General features: G+C 34.2%; 1 protein-coding gene across 1 annotated transcript in view; it reads left to right on the top strand.

The window, feature by feature from the left end:
- Positions 1–18002, top strand: part of WDR36 (WD repeat domain 36) — a 43291-nt gene extending 25289 nt beyond the window's left edge. The window contains exons 16-23 of the mRNA XM_060635216.2: positions 514–593; positions 6304–6411; positions 8466–8563; positions 8960–9105; positions 11400–11519; positions 11697–11778; positions 13438–13625; positions 14768–18002. Of these exons, the coding sequence (XP_060491199.2) occupies positions 514–593; positions 6304–6411; positions 8466–8563; positions 8960–9105; positions 11400–11519; positions 11697–11778; positions 13438–13625; positions 14768–14917 (972 nt within the window). The 3' untranslated portion in view covers positions 14918–18002. The remainder of the gene's footprint in view (positions 1–513; positions 594–6303; positions 6412–8465; positions 8564–8959; positions 9106–11399; positions 11520–11696; positions 11779–13437; positions 13626–14767) is intronic.
- Positions 18003–19383: the final 1381 nt, after the last annotated feature.

Genomic DNA, 19383 nt, shown 5'->3' with positions numbered 1-19383 from the left:
GGCGCCCCAGGGCATTTGCATTCTTGTTTTCAAAATCATTTTGGACTCTAAGAAAGCCAGTCTAATATATAGATTCTTTAGTGAAATACAGGTTTTGTTTCTTTCACAGAACTTTATAACTGAAATTAGGCTAACAAAATATTTCATTGAATGTTCTCAGAATAGCAGTTTTATCCTGAAAATGATTGTAGTCATTTGTTAACTGTCTATAAATGTAGGTGGTTATGTAGTAAAAATTGAAAATTGGATGATACTGTTAATTTTTAAAACTTTTTATGATACATGTAAAAACCTAATTTTTATTTATATCCAAACAGTGGCATATAAGAAATGAATTTTTTTTTCTATAAAATGCAGCAGTTTAAATTTTACTCAGACTTATTTTTTTATGAAGCCTGCATCTTGTTTTCATTCCTTGCATTCTTTAAGCTGTTAAATATACAGGCACAAATATACATACATAAATGCACACATGCATTAAATGTGTATTCTTGTTTTTCTTTTAATTTGAAGGCTTTCAGTCCTGATGGTCGTTGGTTAATAAGTGCTTCAATGGATTGCACTGTTAGAACTTGGGACCTTCCATCTGGGTGGTGAGTTTATTTTTAAACCCCTAACCTCTGTCAGAAGATTTCTCAGTCATCGTCTTTACATGTAACTTTTACCTATAGTTAATGGTTTGTGTGCCTTTTGAATGTGAATATATTTTGGGGATTTTTCTAGCCTTACTGTTAGATCAGAAACCTGTTTTTTGGGAGGGAGTAGTGCCATAAAAGATAATAGTGAGGAAAATGCAATCTCTCTTAGGTTTTCTGTACTTGCAAAATTGAGACATAGAAAGTGAGTTGAATAAACTTTAAGAAAGCTCATTTGACCTTTTTGATACTCGAAAATAGAGTTCAGACTTTAGGACTGGAAATTCTTATTTAGTGTCTTGTTGTTGTTGATATTGTATTTAGTTAAAAGGTCGAAAACTCAACTTCACTTTTATATACTATGTATTTTCTGTCTCTGACATAATTCTTGTTTTGGATAATGTGTTTCTTAGAATTTGGGTAAAACCCAGCAGCATGCAGATGCAGAAATCCGTTTCGTAGATAGAAACTTGTTACAAAAACAGCATTTAAATTGAAAATTTACCTACTTCTGTTAAACAATTTGAACATTGGAGACCTACAGAGTGAGAGCAAGGGAGCTAGCTTTGTTGTTAAAAATTATGTAGGAATAGATACAATTTAAAATCATATCACTTAACAGAATTGCTTAGAGTATGAAAGTAGTGATGGAAACAATGAAGTATCTATTTTAACAGGAACATACTATAAGGTGGGGAAAAATGGGAAGGAAGCTGGCACTTTTTAAACCTCTGAAAAATTCCTAAATTAAGCTCTGTCCAATTGTACTTCCTCTTTTCTCAGGAATTGATAAGTTTATACCTGAAAGCAGTTTGACCTTTAGAAAGGAAAAACCCTGATAGACTCATTTCCCTTTAAGGTTGGTATAGGAATGAGGCACAGCTGTCCATCCAGCATACGCACCAGATTTGGAACATGCACAGCAAGAGTGTCTAAGGGGTCCAGCTCTAATAACTAGGAACCTTCTCTATAGGTGTGTCTCTCTTTCACTCAAAATATAGTGAAACAAAATCTAATTAGTTGGCTGTGTCTTGTAGCTTTTAAAAGTTCACTTAAAGTTTGTACTTCCTTAATTTTTAAAAACTCCTTTTTTGAAGGCTACATTAGAAATATTGGTTGTGCTCTTCAGACTTTCACAATCTTCTAAAAATTAACAATATAATTAAATTGCCTTACAGTAGGAAAGTTGTACAAGGTATACACCTTTTTAGTTTCAGTTCATATTAGATGGGAGAGATGGGTTAATGTTGAATAGTACTAAACTGGCAAAATATTTTTTAAAAGTGGTAAGGGGCACCTGGGTGGCTCAGTTGGTTAAGCAATTGGCTCTTGATTTCAGCTCAGGTCATGGTCTCACGGTTTGTGGGTTCGAGCCCCACATCAGGCTCCACGCTGACAATGCAGATCCTGCTTGTCCTCTTGATCTTCTTGATCCTCTCTTTCCCTTTCTCTCTGCCCCTCCCCCACTCTCTCTCTCTCACTTTCAGAATAAATAAATTAAAAAAATAAAAGTGGTAAACACGGGGTGCCTGGGCAGCTCAGTCGGTTAAGCTTCTGACTTTGGCTCAGGTCATGATCTCGGAGCTTGTGAGTTCGAGCCCCGCTTTGGGCTCTGTGCTCACGGTTCAGAGCCTGGAGACTGCATCGCATTCTGTCTTCTTCTTGACCTGCCCCTCCCTCACTGACGCTCTGTCTCTTTCTCTCTCTCTCTCTCTCAAAAATAAACAAACAAACAATAAATAAATAGTGATAAACTTATGTTTGGAATGTAAGAATTAGGTTCTTAAACCAGCATTCAAAGCTACCAGTCTTTGACTCAACGTTTACCCTTTTTGCTAAATTTCTTATTTCAGTAAAAAGTTGAATGGATTTAAATCTGACCGGTTTTCAACTCTGATACCTTATTTTTAGATGAACCGTGAGACATATTAAGTGAATACAGAGGGAAGCTGGGAGAAACAAATGGGCAAGAAATGAGTCAGTCATGTAAGGATTGTTAAAAGAAAATCTAATAATTTCTACCCTGATTGGACCAAAGTATATTTTAATAAAGAAAACCATAAATACTTACTTGGTTCAGCTATGAGGCACAGTGAATGAGAAAGCTTGAAAAGCAATGTCAAACAGCTGCTGCTGCCTGATTGCAGCTAAGCTGACTTTCATATGTGCTTGTATTTCCATCTTCCTTCATATCCTAATAGCTGTAGGTACTGCTACTGTTATTAGTCCCATTTTACAAATGAGGAAATGGAGGCTCAGAGAGAAGTCATTTACCCAAGGTTGCATAGTTTGTAAGTGACATTTTGCTGTAATAAACACAGAAGAAAGAAACAGATTTCCCAATAATTGTGATATCAACTTTGCCTAGATGTGTCATGCTCTGGGGATGAATTGATTTTGTAGAGATAATAAGGAAGTGAGGATCAGTATTTCATTTTACAACCCTAGGTAACTTTTGGATATTCCTAGTTCTTTGCTCAATAAGCAGTTTCATCATTTACACAACATGTTAAATTTTTTTTTTAATTTTTTTTTTTTTTAACGTTTATTTATTTTTGAGACAGAGAGAGACAGAGCATGAACAGGAGAGGGTCAGAGAGAGGGAGACACAGAATCTGAAACGGGCTCCAGGCTCTGAGCTGTTAGCACAGAGCCCGACGCAGGGCTCGAACTCACGGACCGCGAGATCGTGACCTGAGCCGAAGTCGGCCGCTTAACCGACTGAGCCACCCAGGCGCCCCACAACATGTTAAATATTTAAACAATGAATTGACTTACGGTCTGAAGAGTGAAAGTATGGGCAAACCTTTGGGCGTGGTAACATACATGTGTATCCATCTGCAGTACCTATCTAAAGTAAATTGCATACGTTCTGAACTGTTTTCTGTAAAATGTTTTTAAAGTGCTGAAAATTTCCTTGTGTTTATAGGATTCTCAGAGAAGTAGAGTTGAAATTTTTTTCTCTGAAATTATCTGGCATCCACTACTTATTTCTGGTTGTTTTTCATCTATTAGAAATTCAGATTGAACCCCTTTGGGGTGAGGAAAATATTCTTTAAGGTCCTTTTGTAAGGTAATTCTGTCCCTTTGGAGATTGAACAGTTAGATGCTGTCTGCATTTGCTCAGAATATAATCGGAAATTACTGTTAACCTGTATATGCAAGTCTCTGTGCTTGAAAATCTGATCCCTTAAAGTTTTATTAATGTTTGCTCAAAAAAAATTATAATTTACCTGGGGCTTTTCATTTTGTGGGATTAGCAGAAGACAGTGTGGTGATAGTTAGGTCTGAGATTAAGCCTGTACACTTATGCTTTATGAGCTAAGGTGGCAGTGTAAAATACACTGTGTATGTGGAAACCACCTTTCTTTAATTTGATGCTTTTACATAATGGAGAGCCATTCCACCCACACATAACAGCTGTGGAAGTCAAGTTGCACAGTGAATTCGACAAAATATAGTATCAAGTAACATAAATTTGCTCAAGCATTAGATTCTCTTTTTAACAGATTCTAAATGTGTTAGGAAGTTTCACTCCTCATATAACTTTTAAAGAGCAAGTATTGATCAAGAAAGAAGAAATAGTAAGATCTGAAATTGTTGTGTTTAGGTTTAATCTTCATCTGTATGTGCTGAGATAATGTTTCTGTCTGGGTTGTTGGCATTAAGTGAATTACCATAAATAATTTGTCTCTGGTATATAATAAGTGTTTAGCAAATGTTTCCTTTCTCCCACGTCCCCTTGATCGAAGAACAGCCATTTTTGTAAGCTTCCAAAGTAGGTTTAAACAGAAATCAGACAGGTTATTACTCATCCTTGTCCCCTGTAACTGAGAATTAAACAGCAGTCATTGTCCTGAGCACACTTTGTTGTGTGTTTGTCTTCATTGCTCCTAATTTTAGTTTTGTTTTCCTATTTTGCATTCATTATTTAAACTTTATATTTTCAATCACTCTGAGCAAATTAAGAAAGAGATTTTATCATGAAAAAGTCACTTAATGTCGCCACTGGAGAGTCTTCATTTACATTTGAGCTGCTTAGAGTATGTTCCATGCATCACCAGTGTAGGCATCCTCTGGGTCTGTATATTGCTATCTAGCTGTTTATTGTATCTTTAGTTTCAGTAGTGGTTTTACTGAGTTGATAGTGATTAAGTGTTCAGACTCCTTGGGTGACAATCTTTGGCTCAGTTGCTTTCTATCTTGAGCACATTTTTAAATCTTACTGGGCTGTATTTTTCTGATCTGTATAGTAAGGACAGATCTGCCTTAGAGGGTTGTGAGGATTAAATTGAGTAGACTTAAGTGCTCAGAGTACTTTCTAACATGGAGCGCTAAAAAAGTGTTAATTGCTATTATTTTTTAATTTGTTTTATTTAATGTGGATTTGAAACTTCAGTTATTTTGCTGTCCCTTCTCATGGATAATGTATTGGCTTTAGTGAATAAAGTAGTATTTAAAACAGCCATGAATAAAACCAGTATGCTTCTCTTAAAGTATAAAAAGTGTTCACACTCAGCCAGTGTAAGAAGCCTCTACTGCAAGATGCCAATGGGTTAGACCTTTCTGCTCCCTAGATCCCCTTGTGTCACTTCCTGCCACCATCATTCTAGTTCAGCTCTTTATTGCTTGGTTAGGTGACTGCGACCATAATCTCACTATATACTTCCTGTTCACATATCTTGTACATTCTGATGGCACATTTTGTTATGAAAGTGAAGATCACACCAATATCTGCTCAAAAGCCTTTAGTGATTTTTCCTTTGATTAAAAGATAAAAAGCAAACCCAGATGTATGGTATTCAAGGTGCTGTACGCAGCCTTATGCTTATGCACTTGCTAATTTATCAAACTACTTCTCACTTACACCCAATTGTATTTTGACCTCACTTTGACCTCCCCATTTCCCTCAGCCAGGAAATACTTTATCAACGGCATCCATTGAAATCCTGTTCATTTGTAAGGCTCATCTCAGTCACTTTGTTCTCTGAGGATCCTGTTCTGTGTCTCCTGCCTGTGTGTAATTGCTTCCTCTCCCTCCCCAACTTTTCAACTCCTCCAGCATTTTAAAGTTGTGAGACTGGGTTCCATAAGCTCTGTAAGGCTTTGTGGTTATGCTCTGTAGACTGAATTTTCATGTTTCATGTATAGCATAGTTACCTATTAGAAAAATAGGTAGACTTGCACAAAAGTTATTCCGTTACTGTTTCTTAATCTTATTCACAGCCATTTCATTATTTCCTTTGGTTGCTTAAGCCTTTTTAAAATTTCACTGAAATAACAAAAATACAGGAGAGTACTGGTAATAAGACTTACTTTAAATGTGTTACGTCTTCAGAATTTGTCCCCAAGTCAGTCTACCAAAGTGGCTTTCCAGAAAAAGAGAGCATTTCCTCTAGTATTTTCCCTGTTGTTGAAGCTCTTTCTCTAGTTAATTGGTCTATTTAGGGTTCTAGGTCTTTCTCATTAAGAGAGATTATTTTCACATATTAACGTATTTGACAAAGCTCTTTGTTAGTGATGGCTTTCTTGTGTTGATTTGTAGAAATAAAACATGAATATTTTCTTCATCTTTCATACCTTGTTCTTTTAGCAAAAATATATTTTGCGAGTTATGTCATTTTTTGGTATTTGTTAAAATACTTTAACATTATAATTCATTTTATAGCCTTATAGACAGCTTTTTGTTGGACTCTGCTCCTCTCAATGTTACTATGTCCCCTACTGGAGACTTTCTGGCTACTTCCCACGTAGACCACCTTGGAATTTATCTTTGGTAAGTTCTTATATACATTTCTGTTCTGGGTAGGGAAGAGGATGATGATACGGTCAGAAAATCATAGTTGCTAACATTGCCATTTAGGTTTTTGTTTTTGTTTTTGTTTTTGTTTTAATTTATAAAATGGAAATTTCACATAAACAGTTAATTCACCATGAGTATATTTAACATCTACTTGATAATTTAGATAGCTTTGCTTCAGTGTGTATTCTAAACCACAGGACTGATTTTTAGTTATATTTGGTTTTTATTTGCAGAAAGGATAAGTGAATTTTAAAATTTAAAAGGCCTGGTCTGGCCTTCCTGCCACAGCCCTACTACCACTTTATGACTTTAGCCAACTTCTCAACTCAGCCTACTTTGTCTGCAAAATAAGGCATAAGTATGGGCAGAATGCTTTCTAAGATTCATTCTAGTTACATAACTCTTCATAACCATGAAATGGTATTTATGATGATCTTCCAACTCCATTATGATGAACATGTAAGAGTTCAAAATAAAGGTCCATCATCTGAGTCTAGAAAAGTTTTATCTGCTCCTGAATTTAGTTGTATAATTCCTTTAACTCTTACTATTAAGGAAGAGAAAAAAATTGATCCCTTTTCTAATTATAAAATTTTATAACTGGATTTTTAGGATATGAAAATAAATTCAATATATAATAGAAATAGACTCTGGCCACCTTAACATGCAGATTGGAATATCTCCTGGAATCTAAGAAGCTTGAATAATCAAGACAAGAAAATAGTAGAATACCTATTGGACCTCAGCAGGAGTATATAGTGTCACGCTTAATATAACTCAGAATCTGATACTCTCAATTATTATTATTATTTTTTATTATTTATTTTTGAGAGAGAGACAGAGGGGCAGAGAGAGAAGGAGACACAGAATCCAAAGCAGGCTTCAGGGTCCAAGCTGTCAGCACAGAGCCCTATGCGAGGCCTGAACCCACGGACTGTGAGCTGAAGTCAGACACTTAACCAACTGAGCTACCCAGGTGCCCCTGATAGTCCCAATTATTATATTACATTCCAGATTTATAATGTATGGGGAAGAGAATCTGATTAGCCCTTTGGGGAAGGTATCTTGGATTAGTCATCCAAGGCTATGGTGCAGGGTCAAGTAGCAGAACCATGATCACTTTAGAGGACCGTTCTACAGAAGGGAAAGACCATGACTGTTACAGCATATTTGCTGTCTGACTTAACTGAGTCCATCTTTCCTTTAGTTATGATTTCCCGAAATGGAGGTACCTGGGTGGCTCAATGGGTTGAGTGTCTGGCTTCGGCTCAGGTCGTGATCTCACAGTCCGTGAGTTCAAGCCCTATGTTGGGCTCTGTGCTGACAGCTAGGAGCCTGGAGCCTGCTTTGGATTCTGTGTCTCCCTTTCTCTCTCTCTGCCCCTCTCCCACTCATGCTCTGTCTCTCAAAAGAAATAAATGTTAACAAATTAAAAAAAAAAAGACTTTCTTAAAAAAAAAAATGATTTCCCTAAATGAAGGTTGCCATTTGTCAAAACAATTTAAATGTTTGGAGGTTATGTTATCTTATGCAAGTATTCATTACTGATCTCTCAAATACTTTTTGTACTATATTAAAATAAAGACTCCATGGGGTGGCTCAGTCAGTTGAGTGACTCTTGATTTCAGCTCAGATCGTGATCTCATGGTTTATGGGATCAAGCCCTGCACCACTCTGTGCTATCAGCACAGAGCCTGTTTGGGATTCTCTTTCTCTCCCTCTCTCTCCACCCCATCCCCACATTTGCTCTCTCTCTCGCTCTCTCTGTCTCTCTCAAATAAATAAAAACTGTAAAAAAATAAAGATTCCATTAATAAATAAAGTTTATGCACAGCTCTCTAGCGATGACATTTATGACCTGAATCAAGGCATTTTCAAATTAATACTATCTGAAATTTTTTTTCTACTTATAAGTGATTGGAACCAAGCTGAATTCAAGATTGCAGAGATTATTAATGACCAGTAATTGAAGTTTTTCTGGAAAAACTTAAAAGTCTTAAAATATTGTTTATATTTTTATTTCTCAGGTCCAATGTTTCACTGTATTCAGTTGTTTCACTACGCCCACTTCCCACAGATTATGTTCCTTCAGTAGTGATGCTTCCTGGTACTTGTCAAACCCAAGGTAATCACAACATAGTAAAATAATTTTTGAAATGTAATCTCATAAACCTAACATGGGGGATATTACTACTGAAGGCAAAGTTTAATGCATTGAATCAAAGTATTTTCCAACTGATAGGAAATATTTTTAAAGACGCCATGAATTAATGCAAAAATATAATTTGTGGTATTGATAAGATATTAATAGAATACCAGTGGAGAAATGTTTTGTTTCTGGTGATGGGAATTGTAGATAATATGACAAGATGAGGAAGTAAAAGTAAATAGAGTTTTTAAGGCTATATTGAGTAAGCATGTTATGAAATACAAATGGATTTGGAATAAATTAAGTTGCTTTTATATGATAAAAATCTCATTCTGCATTAATATGTTTCACCTGAAATTTTTTTGTTTTAAGATGTGGAATTATCAGAAGAAACCATAGAACCAAGTGATGAAATGATAGAGTATGATTCCCCAGAACAGTTGAATGAGCAGTTGGTGACTCTGTCACTCCTCCCTGAATCACGGTGGAAAAACCTTCTTAATCTTGATGTTATTAAGGTAATGCTGTAGTACACTTAATACTGGTTCCTAAAGACACATTCCAGAAGCATTTTCTTTAGGAGAGATAGCTTCTTCTACTTGGAGGGTTTCAGGAGGAGCAGTTAATGCCTAAGGTAGTAGAGCATACCATTTAGTTGAATGCTGTTGGATCCAGTGATTATCACAAGATTCTTTCTCTATTGAAATTGACTTTCAGAGCACTGAGCAGACCTTTTGATATAGCAGAAGTACAGCCTGCAACTACAGAGCCATTAGAAGTTGGATGTTTTAAATCTAACCTAATAAACTACTTTTTTTAACTTCTAAAATGAGAAAAAAAATTGCTATCATGATGTGTGATATTTCTGTTGCTAGGCGTTTGAGTACTAGAAGACTTTCTCTGGTCTTTTAATTATGCTTCAGCTTCCCTTTGCCATTCTATACCTTACTCTGTCAGCTCCAAGAAGACCTTCACAGTTTGCTGTGTTAAGTGCAGGCACATAAGTTAATATGAACTAAGTACTGGATAATATCCCAAGGACAACAGCAGTGAAAAAAAAAACCAACAAACCTAGCTCCTTTGTCCTTGAGAAATTTATAATTTTATATGAAAAATGGATGATTATGGCATAAATTAGTGTTTTTCAAAGCATATTTTCTGGCCCCCATTTGTGAGTAGCAAAGATAATTAAAAGGAATAGACTAGAAAACTTCAAAGGTTATCATCTGATAATAAAGGTAAGTGTTTATGAACGTCTTACATGTCTTATGAGCATTAGAAAGTGTAAGAACACTTACGTAGATAACTATGACAAGGTATGGTAAGTATTTTTGTAACTGATTACTTAGCACCAGAAAAGACATGTGTATCTTGGGTAAGAAAAGAGTTTTCATGTGTTAATTTTCCTCACAGAAGGTTATGTTATGTAGGAACATAGTTGTGAAAAATCTCTATGATGTTATCCAGTGTGTCAGCTATAAAGGCAGTACTTTATGGAATAGCTTTAAAAGCAATGCATTAAAAAGGACAAGTAGGTTAGTGTGAAGGGTGCAGTCAGAATAATGCCCAATTAATTGAACTAAGATTTTGGACTACTCTGTTGCTTGCTTAGATACAGTTTTGTTTTAGAAACCAAGTGAATAATCTTTATGGTAGAAATATGCTAACATCTCCAATATTTTTATTTTTTTACTGAATGAAAGAAATTAGAATTTTGTCTTATGGGTAACTTTTCTCCTTTTGGTTTTCCTTATGAGACTGTTTCCAGTGCTCCCTGTGGAGCACTTGCAAAAGGATTTTTGTTCTTATTTACAGCTCAGTGACTCTCTCCCTTCCAACTCAAGAACAGCAAGTTACAAGGGTAACTGTGACTCTTACTAGAGTCTCCACCATCCCTAAGAAGGGCTGTGCGTATGCTACAGTTGGCAGTCCCTTGTCCTGCTTTCATGTAGTAACTTTCTTTTTTGCTGTGCCTCCACAAGGCCACAAGTATCCTTGGTTTTCTTTCAAAAAACGAATCTCTCTAGGGTCACAGAGCTCCTAGAGAATGGAGGAATGATGTAAGGTAAAATTGTGAGACTTTTATTGGGCAGTTTACCACAGAAAGGCCCTTTCATCAGATGCTCCTGAGGTAGTGATGTGTAGCCTGTGGTCACCAAAACTAAGTTCTGTCAGTGGGAATTCCAATGGAGGTTTTCCTGATAGAATTTTACTAACACTTGTAATAATTTGTAAATGAGCACTATTGTTCTCTTGCTTCTTAAAGACTCAAAGTAAGGGAAAATCAGTAGAAATTTTAACAAACTAGAAGAATCAGGGCTATATTCTTCACAAGAAAATTTTATCAAATTATTTCTAATGGCAAAGTCTACCTTTGGCTCCACATTTCTTCTGGAGAAAAAAAAAAAACTTGAGAAACTGTTGAGCGTTTATGTAAGTTTTGCTTTCTAGCCCATTTTGCGAAAAAGGTTTTAGAAGTTCAGAATTATTTGATTGTTATTTCTTCACCTAAATATTCATGTAAATCATGTTGGAGGAAAAAGAGAGTTCATAGAGCTTCTCATGAACCGTGTCATTTTTCTTCTGCCTTACCAGCAAAGGTATTGGAGGCCTGCCTTGAGACTCCAGTTTAAAGATATCTGTAATATTGGTCGGTTGGGATTTTATTTTGGCATTCAAATTTGAAAATGTTTTGTTCTTTTATTTTACTTTTTGCACTTTGTTTTAAAATTGTTTGGAATTAAACATTAGAAACTTTTGTCACAATAATTACTTCATAGTCTTTTCCCCTTTCTGATTTTCTTTTAATCAGAAAAAGAATAAACCAAAGGAACCACCCAAAGTACCCAAATCAGCACCATTTTTTATTCCAACAATTCCTGGCCTTATACCCAGATATGCTGCACCTGAACAAAATAATGATCCCCATCAGGTAAAAACCAAATTGGAACATTCTAAGTATATGGGGTGTGTTTTGTGTTGTGCATTTGTAGTTCTTTGTCAAGACCTAATTTTACAAAGTACATTAATGATAGCTTTTAATTATAAGGTATAATTTTTTTTGTTGCATTTGCATTCTTGGAATAATGTGCATTTGTTTTTCTTTAAGTCTAAAGTGGTGAATCTTGGAATTTTGGCTCAAAAATCAGATTTCTGCTTGAAACTTGAAGAAGGACTGGTAAATAATAAATGTAAGTTAAATTGTGAAATCTTTTACCAAGTATCACCAACATATTATACTTTGTGTGAAGAGAAATTGAATGAAATATTAGCAGATTTTTCAGTAGCTGAAATAACATAGTAAAAACTTAAAAAAGATCAAAATTTTGATTTTATTATGAAATAATGTTAGCTTTTGTATCGTTATATTTTTAACAAGTGACACTGAACTCAGATGAATGTCAATATTATAATATTTTGAGAACCTCTCATACTTTCTGTATGGAAATTAGTGGGCTCCCCCCCATCTCTTGCTTTTGTTTTTATTTACAAATACAGTTTGTAATATGGCAGAGACTTTTGTCTCAGTTGATTTTTAGATCTTCCCAAATTTTCCCATTAAAAAGTAATTTTAAAATTTATTTATTGTACTAATAGACTTAAATTTTGAAAGATACAGTTTGTAGCTAACAGTAAGAACTATAATTTTAAAAAAGATCTATAAGTGATAAACAGACAGTTACTCTCCTGTTTGATTTATCCTCTTGTTTTTTGGATCCAAATGCTTTGTTTTTATACCAGTATCACTTGAATCCACATTGGTGAAAAGTCAAATAATGCTACTGATGGGCCATTGCAGATGACTGAGGAATAGCAGAATCATAAAAGGAGTAACTTGTTATATGGGGGTGCACAAGGAAGAAGATACTATCATTTAGTATCTACTGGAAGACAGAAAATAAAATTTATTAGACTTTTGTCATTAGTGTCATTCCCTTTCTAAAAGCTAAAAGCATAATCATTGCCATTGTAATATCAAATGCTTGTTGTAAAAATAGTTGTAAGTATATAGAATATATATTCATAGGATGCATATAAAAATCAGTGCTGGGCATCTGTGTGGCTCAGTCAGTTAAGCATGTAATTCTTGATTTCGGCTCAGGTTGTGATCTCACGGTACGTGAGTTCAAACCCCATTCCTGGCTCTGCACTGACAGCACAGAGCTTGCTTGAGATTCTCTCTTTCTCTGCCCCTCCCCTGCCCGTGTTCTCTCTATATATCAAAATAAATAAATAAACATTTAAGAAAACAGCAACAAGAAACAAGAATCCTTAAATCTAGAGAAAAGTTATCAATTTGGGATGGGTAAGAATGAGGTGTAGAGTCTTTCCCCTTTTATATATTTCTGTATTGTTAGTGTTTCATAATGATCATATGGTACTTTAAAGTTTTTTGTAACAATAAAAGGAAAGAAAAATAAATTCCCCCACCTCATCCTGTTCTCAGTGCAACTACTGTTAATAATTTGGTATGTACCTTATAGCCTTTTTATATTTGGATTTGTCTTGATTGATATGTGACCATCTGATTGTTGTAAGACCATCTTGAAGTGTCTGTTGCTAGGTATTGATTAGATTTTCTTAAACAGCAGGGAAAAACAAACTTACTAAGATGCAAAAAGTTTAGTGTTTTTAGTATTTTTATTGTACTAAACTGATTGCTCTCATCATTTGTACTAATTATTACTTAATTTGGGGTTCATTCTGTGATTTAACAGGAAAAAATAAAGCCACAGGAAGAATTTCCTGTGCAATTTAAATATATGTAGCTTGGGTATGAAATGAAGCTATAGTTTCCTAAGTGAGGTGATTGTAAGTAGTAATGGGATTCTTTTTAAAACTTAATGCAGATGAAGCTGCTCTTAACCTTCTGAAAGAATTAGGCCCATCAGGAATTGAAACAGAGCTGCGCAGCTTGTCTCCTGACTGTGGTGGGTCTATAGAAGTGATGCAGAGCTTCTTAAAAATGATCGGGATGATGTTGGACAGGAAGCGTGATTTTGAGTTAGCCCAGGCATATCTTGCATTGTTTCTAAAGGTAAGTCTGATGTAAGACAGTACTTCTCAGCTCGCCTTCCTCTAGGGTAGTACTGTCTGATAGAATTTTCTGCAAGGATGACAGTGTTTTATTCTGCATTGTCCAACATGGCAGCCACTTGGAGCTTTTGGCTATTGAGCACTTGAAATGTGGCTAATGAAAGTAAGATACCAGATTTCTTATTTTATAGAGATTTAATTAATTTAAGTTTAAATAGCTGTGTGTACTATTGGACAGCTGGACAGCACAACTCTGTAGTCTTTTCTTTTACTTAGCACAATTTTGACTCATCCACCTAACTTTTCTGTGTCCTCCATTTGAGTCAGTATATTGAAATGTTAACTTTTTCAAGTCATCACATTTTGGCAGTTTTTGTATGATCATAAAGAGAAAGTTAGGTTTTGTGTTGATTTTTTGTTTGTTTGCTTTTGTTTTTCCTGCTGCTGAAATCAAAATACTTCTATCCGGTTGAAGGAGTTTCAAGTAATTTGGCAAGAACAGTTGTTTTTATGACATAATGGAAAATTCCTGTTTATTGCAGTAGCATGTTTGTATTGAAGGAAGTAGATGATGCTGACTTGTGTTAACAGATAATGATACTTCATCTTTCCTATTTGTATCTAAAATGAGTTTACACTTGATCTAATTATGTGCAACTTAAAGTAGACATTTAGATGGTAGAATATAGGATGAAAAAAATAGAATGCCACAAATTTTTTCTCTATCTTTTCCCAAAATTATCAAGTATAGTTTCTGAAAATAAATGTACATAAATCTTTAGAAGATAAAGTAAAGGGCCCTCAATCATTCATTACCAGTAGGTTCCAATGAAAAGAGAAACCTTAAAGAAGCACAGAAATACAGAGTTAGTGTTAGAACTAGGACCTTGTTTCTGCATCTGTATTAGGACTTTCCTTAGGTAGAGGAGAGTGATGACAGCTTCAGTTCTACTAAGGGAGAGACAATACCATAAAGGAACTCATAATAAAAGTTCGATAGAAGAGAGGGAAATGGAAATTGGTAATAAACCAGCATCTAAGAAAAAAATACAATAGTATCTTCTGCTGTTCCTTGGTAAGAAGGTTAAATCTAGAATAAACAAAATTTTAATTTTCTTAAATGTTACAATATTTTTCTTTCAGTTACATCTTAAATTGCTTCCTTCAGAACCAGTACTTCTAGAAGAATTGACAAAGTTGTCATCACAAGTGGAAGAAAACTGGATCCATTTACAGTCACTCTTCAATCAAAGCATGTGTATTTTAAATTATATAAAAAGTGCTTTGTTATAAAAACAAATTTAAATTACCAAATAAATCAAAGACTTTTGTATTAAATGGGTTCCGTTTAAGTCATACCTTATTTTCCAAGTTTCATATGAAAAGAAATGCCAGTGCTACTAACTAGTCAGTCATTCTTCACTTTAAATGATAAATATTATCTTGAAATAAAATTTTACCTGTCATTTGTTTTAAAGACTTATAGAATCTACTCAATGACTTATTTTCCAAGTCTCTTCACATCAGTTACCTTGTATATGACTTTATTGAATTATCATCATCAGCTCCTATTTTTTAAATATCTATAATGTAAGAGATGCTAGGTATTTCATGTAAAAAAGTGCTGAATTGAAAATAAACATATATAATACAGTATAAAAGTGCCTTTATGATTTGAAGGAAAAAGGCATGTTTCCTTCCTTGGTGGCCTTTGATGAAAACATGGATCATTGACTCTTAGAGCTTAGTTAGATCATTGACTCAGACATTAGTGCAGTCCACCTGTAATGCAGAAAAAGAAGCTGCTAAGGTCATCTTGGGATCTCAGTGACAGATCCAGATTTTCTAATGCTGCCCAGTGCCCTCTCCATTAGAGCCTTTCTAAAGCAACTTGTTCTTTTATAAGTAGGGTGAGAGGCACTTTCACAAGGCAAATTGCTATAGGAGACAGTTGAATTAGATACCTAAGATAGGGGAGGGAAATTCTGGGCTCCATTGAAGATATCCTTCAAAAATGTTTTTGCCTTAAAGATGATCTTTTTATTTGGGAAGAAACTACTGACTATGTACTTTTCTCTCCTAACCATTTCAAAACCAGATAGCTCTGGAAGTTTCTCTCATTATTGTTTTCTTTTCATGATTTAAGACTTGAGCGAAACATGAATTAGCAAGAAGCAGTTCCTTCTCCTTGAAAGGTGCTGGAGGTCATCATGAAAGCTGCTTTGCCTCCTGTTTGTGTCTGCTTTCCCTACTACCAAAAAAAGTCTTTTAGGATGGAGCTAAGGTCACAAATGAGTGAATGAACTTTTCAGTCTTCGTATCCGTTAACTGAAGCCCCATCAGTATGAGAAGTTGATAGAGGACTTAATAGTGGGACTATGCTATCACAAATGCAAATACTTTCCCAAATAGCAGAAAAAAGCAGAGGACAGTTGCCACTTACATGGTAGATCTTCGAGATACAATGTGGTATGACTGCTTTGGTGTTCTTTTTGTCCTTGTAGAGGTGTGAAAAACTATGTTACTACAGGCAATTTGTTTAAGAATTGAAAGCCATATTGATAATGTAATATTTGTAAAGTTTAATCTACTTAAAAAAGATAAAGCAATTCCTAAAAGCACAGTCCTCTGAAAACAATTTTTAGTCTATACATTCATAAGTAGTAGTATTCATAAAATGCAGCTGGTTGTATTTGAATACCAATATTCTCATTAGAAAAGGTTTTACAGAATAATCTCTAGAAAGAATAGTCCTCACAAGATGATCAGTGATAACTTTAAATATCAAAGCATTTTTGTTTATAAGCTTAATAAAACTAGTGACTGAAATGTTAATAATGACTTAAGTCTAAAAACTATTTCCCTCTGCCCCAAATACTATATTCTAAAGATATGGCAAAATGTCAATATATAACCATGTACCATGTGAATTTTATAAGTAACTAAAAAACAAAATAATAAGAGCTTAAGTTGATACTGTATTGCTTTTATAAATCTTGAACTGAACTTTTTTCTCTCTTTCAAATGAGAATATAGGAGTTGAGTGTATCATTTCTATCAGAGGTATCTTTAGATAGTATTAACATCATTTTGGCAGGTAATCTTCCAGAATCTTTCCTGTATGTTCACATCAAGTAGGGAGGGAGAAAGAAATACAGAGAATAATTTTGAGTGTATATTTTTTCTTAAAATGTATCGGTTTGTGCAAACTGCTTTTCTTTACATTTCATATTACAAATGTAGCATATGACTGCATTTTACTTGTAAAATACATCAGAGAAAAGTCTATTTTTGACAATCACCTTCAATCCCAATACCCTCCCTGTTAAGCACCAATTGTTAACTTTCTACCTAGACCTTTTTCCATGAATGTATATACATGCTATATATAAGCACAGGATGAAGTGTATAGTTTCAATTTTTACCTAAATATATGCATATCATTCTACAACTTTTCTACTTGACTTATTTCAGTATAATCACACCTAATTTCTTTACTTTTGTTTAAAAAAAAAGAAAGATTGTTCCACAATTATTTAGTCTAAAATGGACACTTCAGGGAGTTTTGTTTTGTTTTTTCCTGATTACAAAACAATGCTAAAGGAACATCATCCTGTATTACACTGTGCATAAAAGGATTTCTCTGTAGTATATGCTTAGGCTTTGAATTGTTGGACCCAAGTCAGGCAGTTTTAAAGGGATATTTCAAGAGATACTTCAGTTGGCTTCCAAAATGGCTGTTATCAATTTGCAGTTTCTTCGCAGCAATGGAGGAGTATCCATTTCCTAGGACACTTGATATTAGATTTTTAAATTTTTTAGAGTAAAAACTTGTTTTTTTATTGTTTTAATTCAAAACTCTGACAGTAGTAAGGATGGGCATCTTTTCATGTTTATTTTAGACTATTTTTATATTTCTTATGTGACTTGCCTTTTGGCAACATGGCTCATTTTTTTGTTGAATGATTTGTCTTTATCTCATGTTTTGTTTTGTTTTTTTTATATGGTGTAGATATTAGTCTTTTATGTCTGTTACCAATGTTTACTCATTGATCACTTGTATTTAAGTTTACTTTTGGTGTCTTTTTTTAATAGATGTTTTATATTTATATATACAAGTTGATAATTTTTATTACTTATTTCAAAATATAAAACATATTCTGTATTCTAAGACATTTATCATGTGTGCATCCCATCAGTTCTTCGTTGAGACTTGATTTTTGGAAGAGTAAGATATAGAGCTACTTTTATGCAAAAATTCAAAAACCATTAATGAATTCCTCTTTTCTCACTGATTGGAAATGCTGTTTTATTATGTGCTAAATTCTTTGAGATATTTGATATCCCAAATAAATAATAAATGGCTTTGTTTCTAGTTTGCTGATGTATTTTCAGTTTTGTTGGGGTTTACACCTGGCTAATGTTTTTCCCAAAAATGTCTTGACTGTTTGTGAGCATATCTTGAAGTTATGCTTTTGTGCTAAATTAATAGGATTTGGAGAGATTTACAATAGTATTTCTCTTCAAGAACAGTATGAATTCATTAAACTAGATCTTTTGTGGACTTGGTTTAATAAGACTTCTTTACATGCATTTTTGACAGATTTATTTCTGGGTGTTTAATTTTTGTTGCTATAGTGAAATAGACCTTTTTTCTAATATATTTTATAATTGCTCATTGCTGTCATGGCAAAAGCAATTTTGTTTTTATATACTAATTTATTATGATGCTGCAGAACTCCTTTAAAAGTTTGTCAACATTCTTACTTAAAAAATCCACAAGAATCCCATCTTTTCCAATTGATGAGATTATTTCCTATACAATATTGGTATTTTATTTAATTGTTCTTAAGATTGCTTTAGTTAGTATCTAGCACAGAATGTTGGATACTGGAAGTGTCTAGAAAATAATAGTCTTGCTACTGACTTCAGTGAAAAAACTTTTAATGTGTCACCATTAAGGATAATATATGCTATGAATTTCTAGTAGATATCCTTTGTTCAGTTCTATCTTATGATTTTCTACTTAAAATTTAAACTAGTATGTATAAAATTTTATTAAGTGATTATTCTGCATATATTGGAGGATCAGTATCTTTAGTGTCATTTAGTGAATTTTATTCAAAGATTTCTAATATTAAGTTATTTTTCATTCTTAGGATAATAGAACTGTTTCCAAGTAAGATGAAACTGGTGTATTTTTCTGTTTCAAAGAGTTATCCTTGATTTTTTTTTTTTTTAAGTAACCTCTACACCCATGGTGGGACTAGAACTCATGACCTCGAGATCAAGAGTTGCATGCTGTACTGACTGAGTCAGCCAGGTGCCCCTATCCTTGGTATTTTTTTAAAACTTGCTTAGTCAAAGGGGAAAAGTCTTGCACAAAGTCTTTTTTTTTTTTTTTTTTTTTTTTTAATGTTTGTGTTTGAGAGACAGAGCATGAGCAGGGCAGGGGCAGAGAAAGATGGAGAATCCAAAGCAGGCTCTAGGTTCTGAGCTGTCAGCACAGAGCCTGATGCGGGGCTCGAACTCAGGAACTGTGAGATCATGACTTGAGCCAAAGTGGGATGCTTAACCAACTGAGCCACCCAGGCGCCCCTTGCACAAAGTCTTTGTTGAGATTTTTGCCCATTTAATTTTTTCTATGGTTACTGAACTAATTTGTTTTGCTATCTCTTCACAAACCAGTATTGGTAAATTACATTTTCCTTACAAATCATGACTTTAATCTAGATTTTGAAATTTATTAATGTAAGTTA

This window comes from Panthera onca, chromosome A1, assembly GCF_046562875.1.
Source record: "Panthera onca isolate mPanOnc1 chromosome A1, mPanOnc1 haplotype 2, whole genome shotgun sequence".
Classification (NCBI taxonomy): domain Eukaryota; kingdom Metazoa; phylum Chordata; class Mammalia; order Carnivora; family Felidae; genus Panthera; species Panthera onca.
Note: the sequence above shows the minus strand (reverse complement) of the source record. Positions and strands in the feature narration are given on the sequence as shown.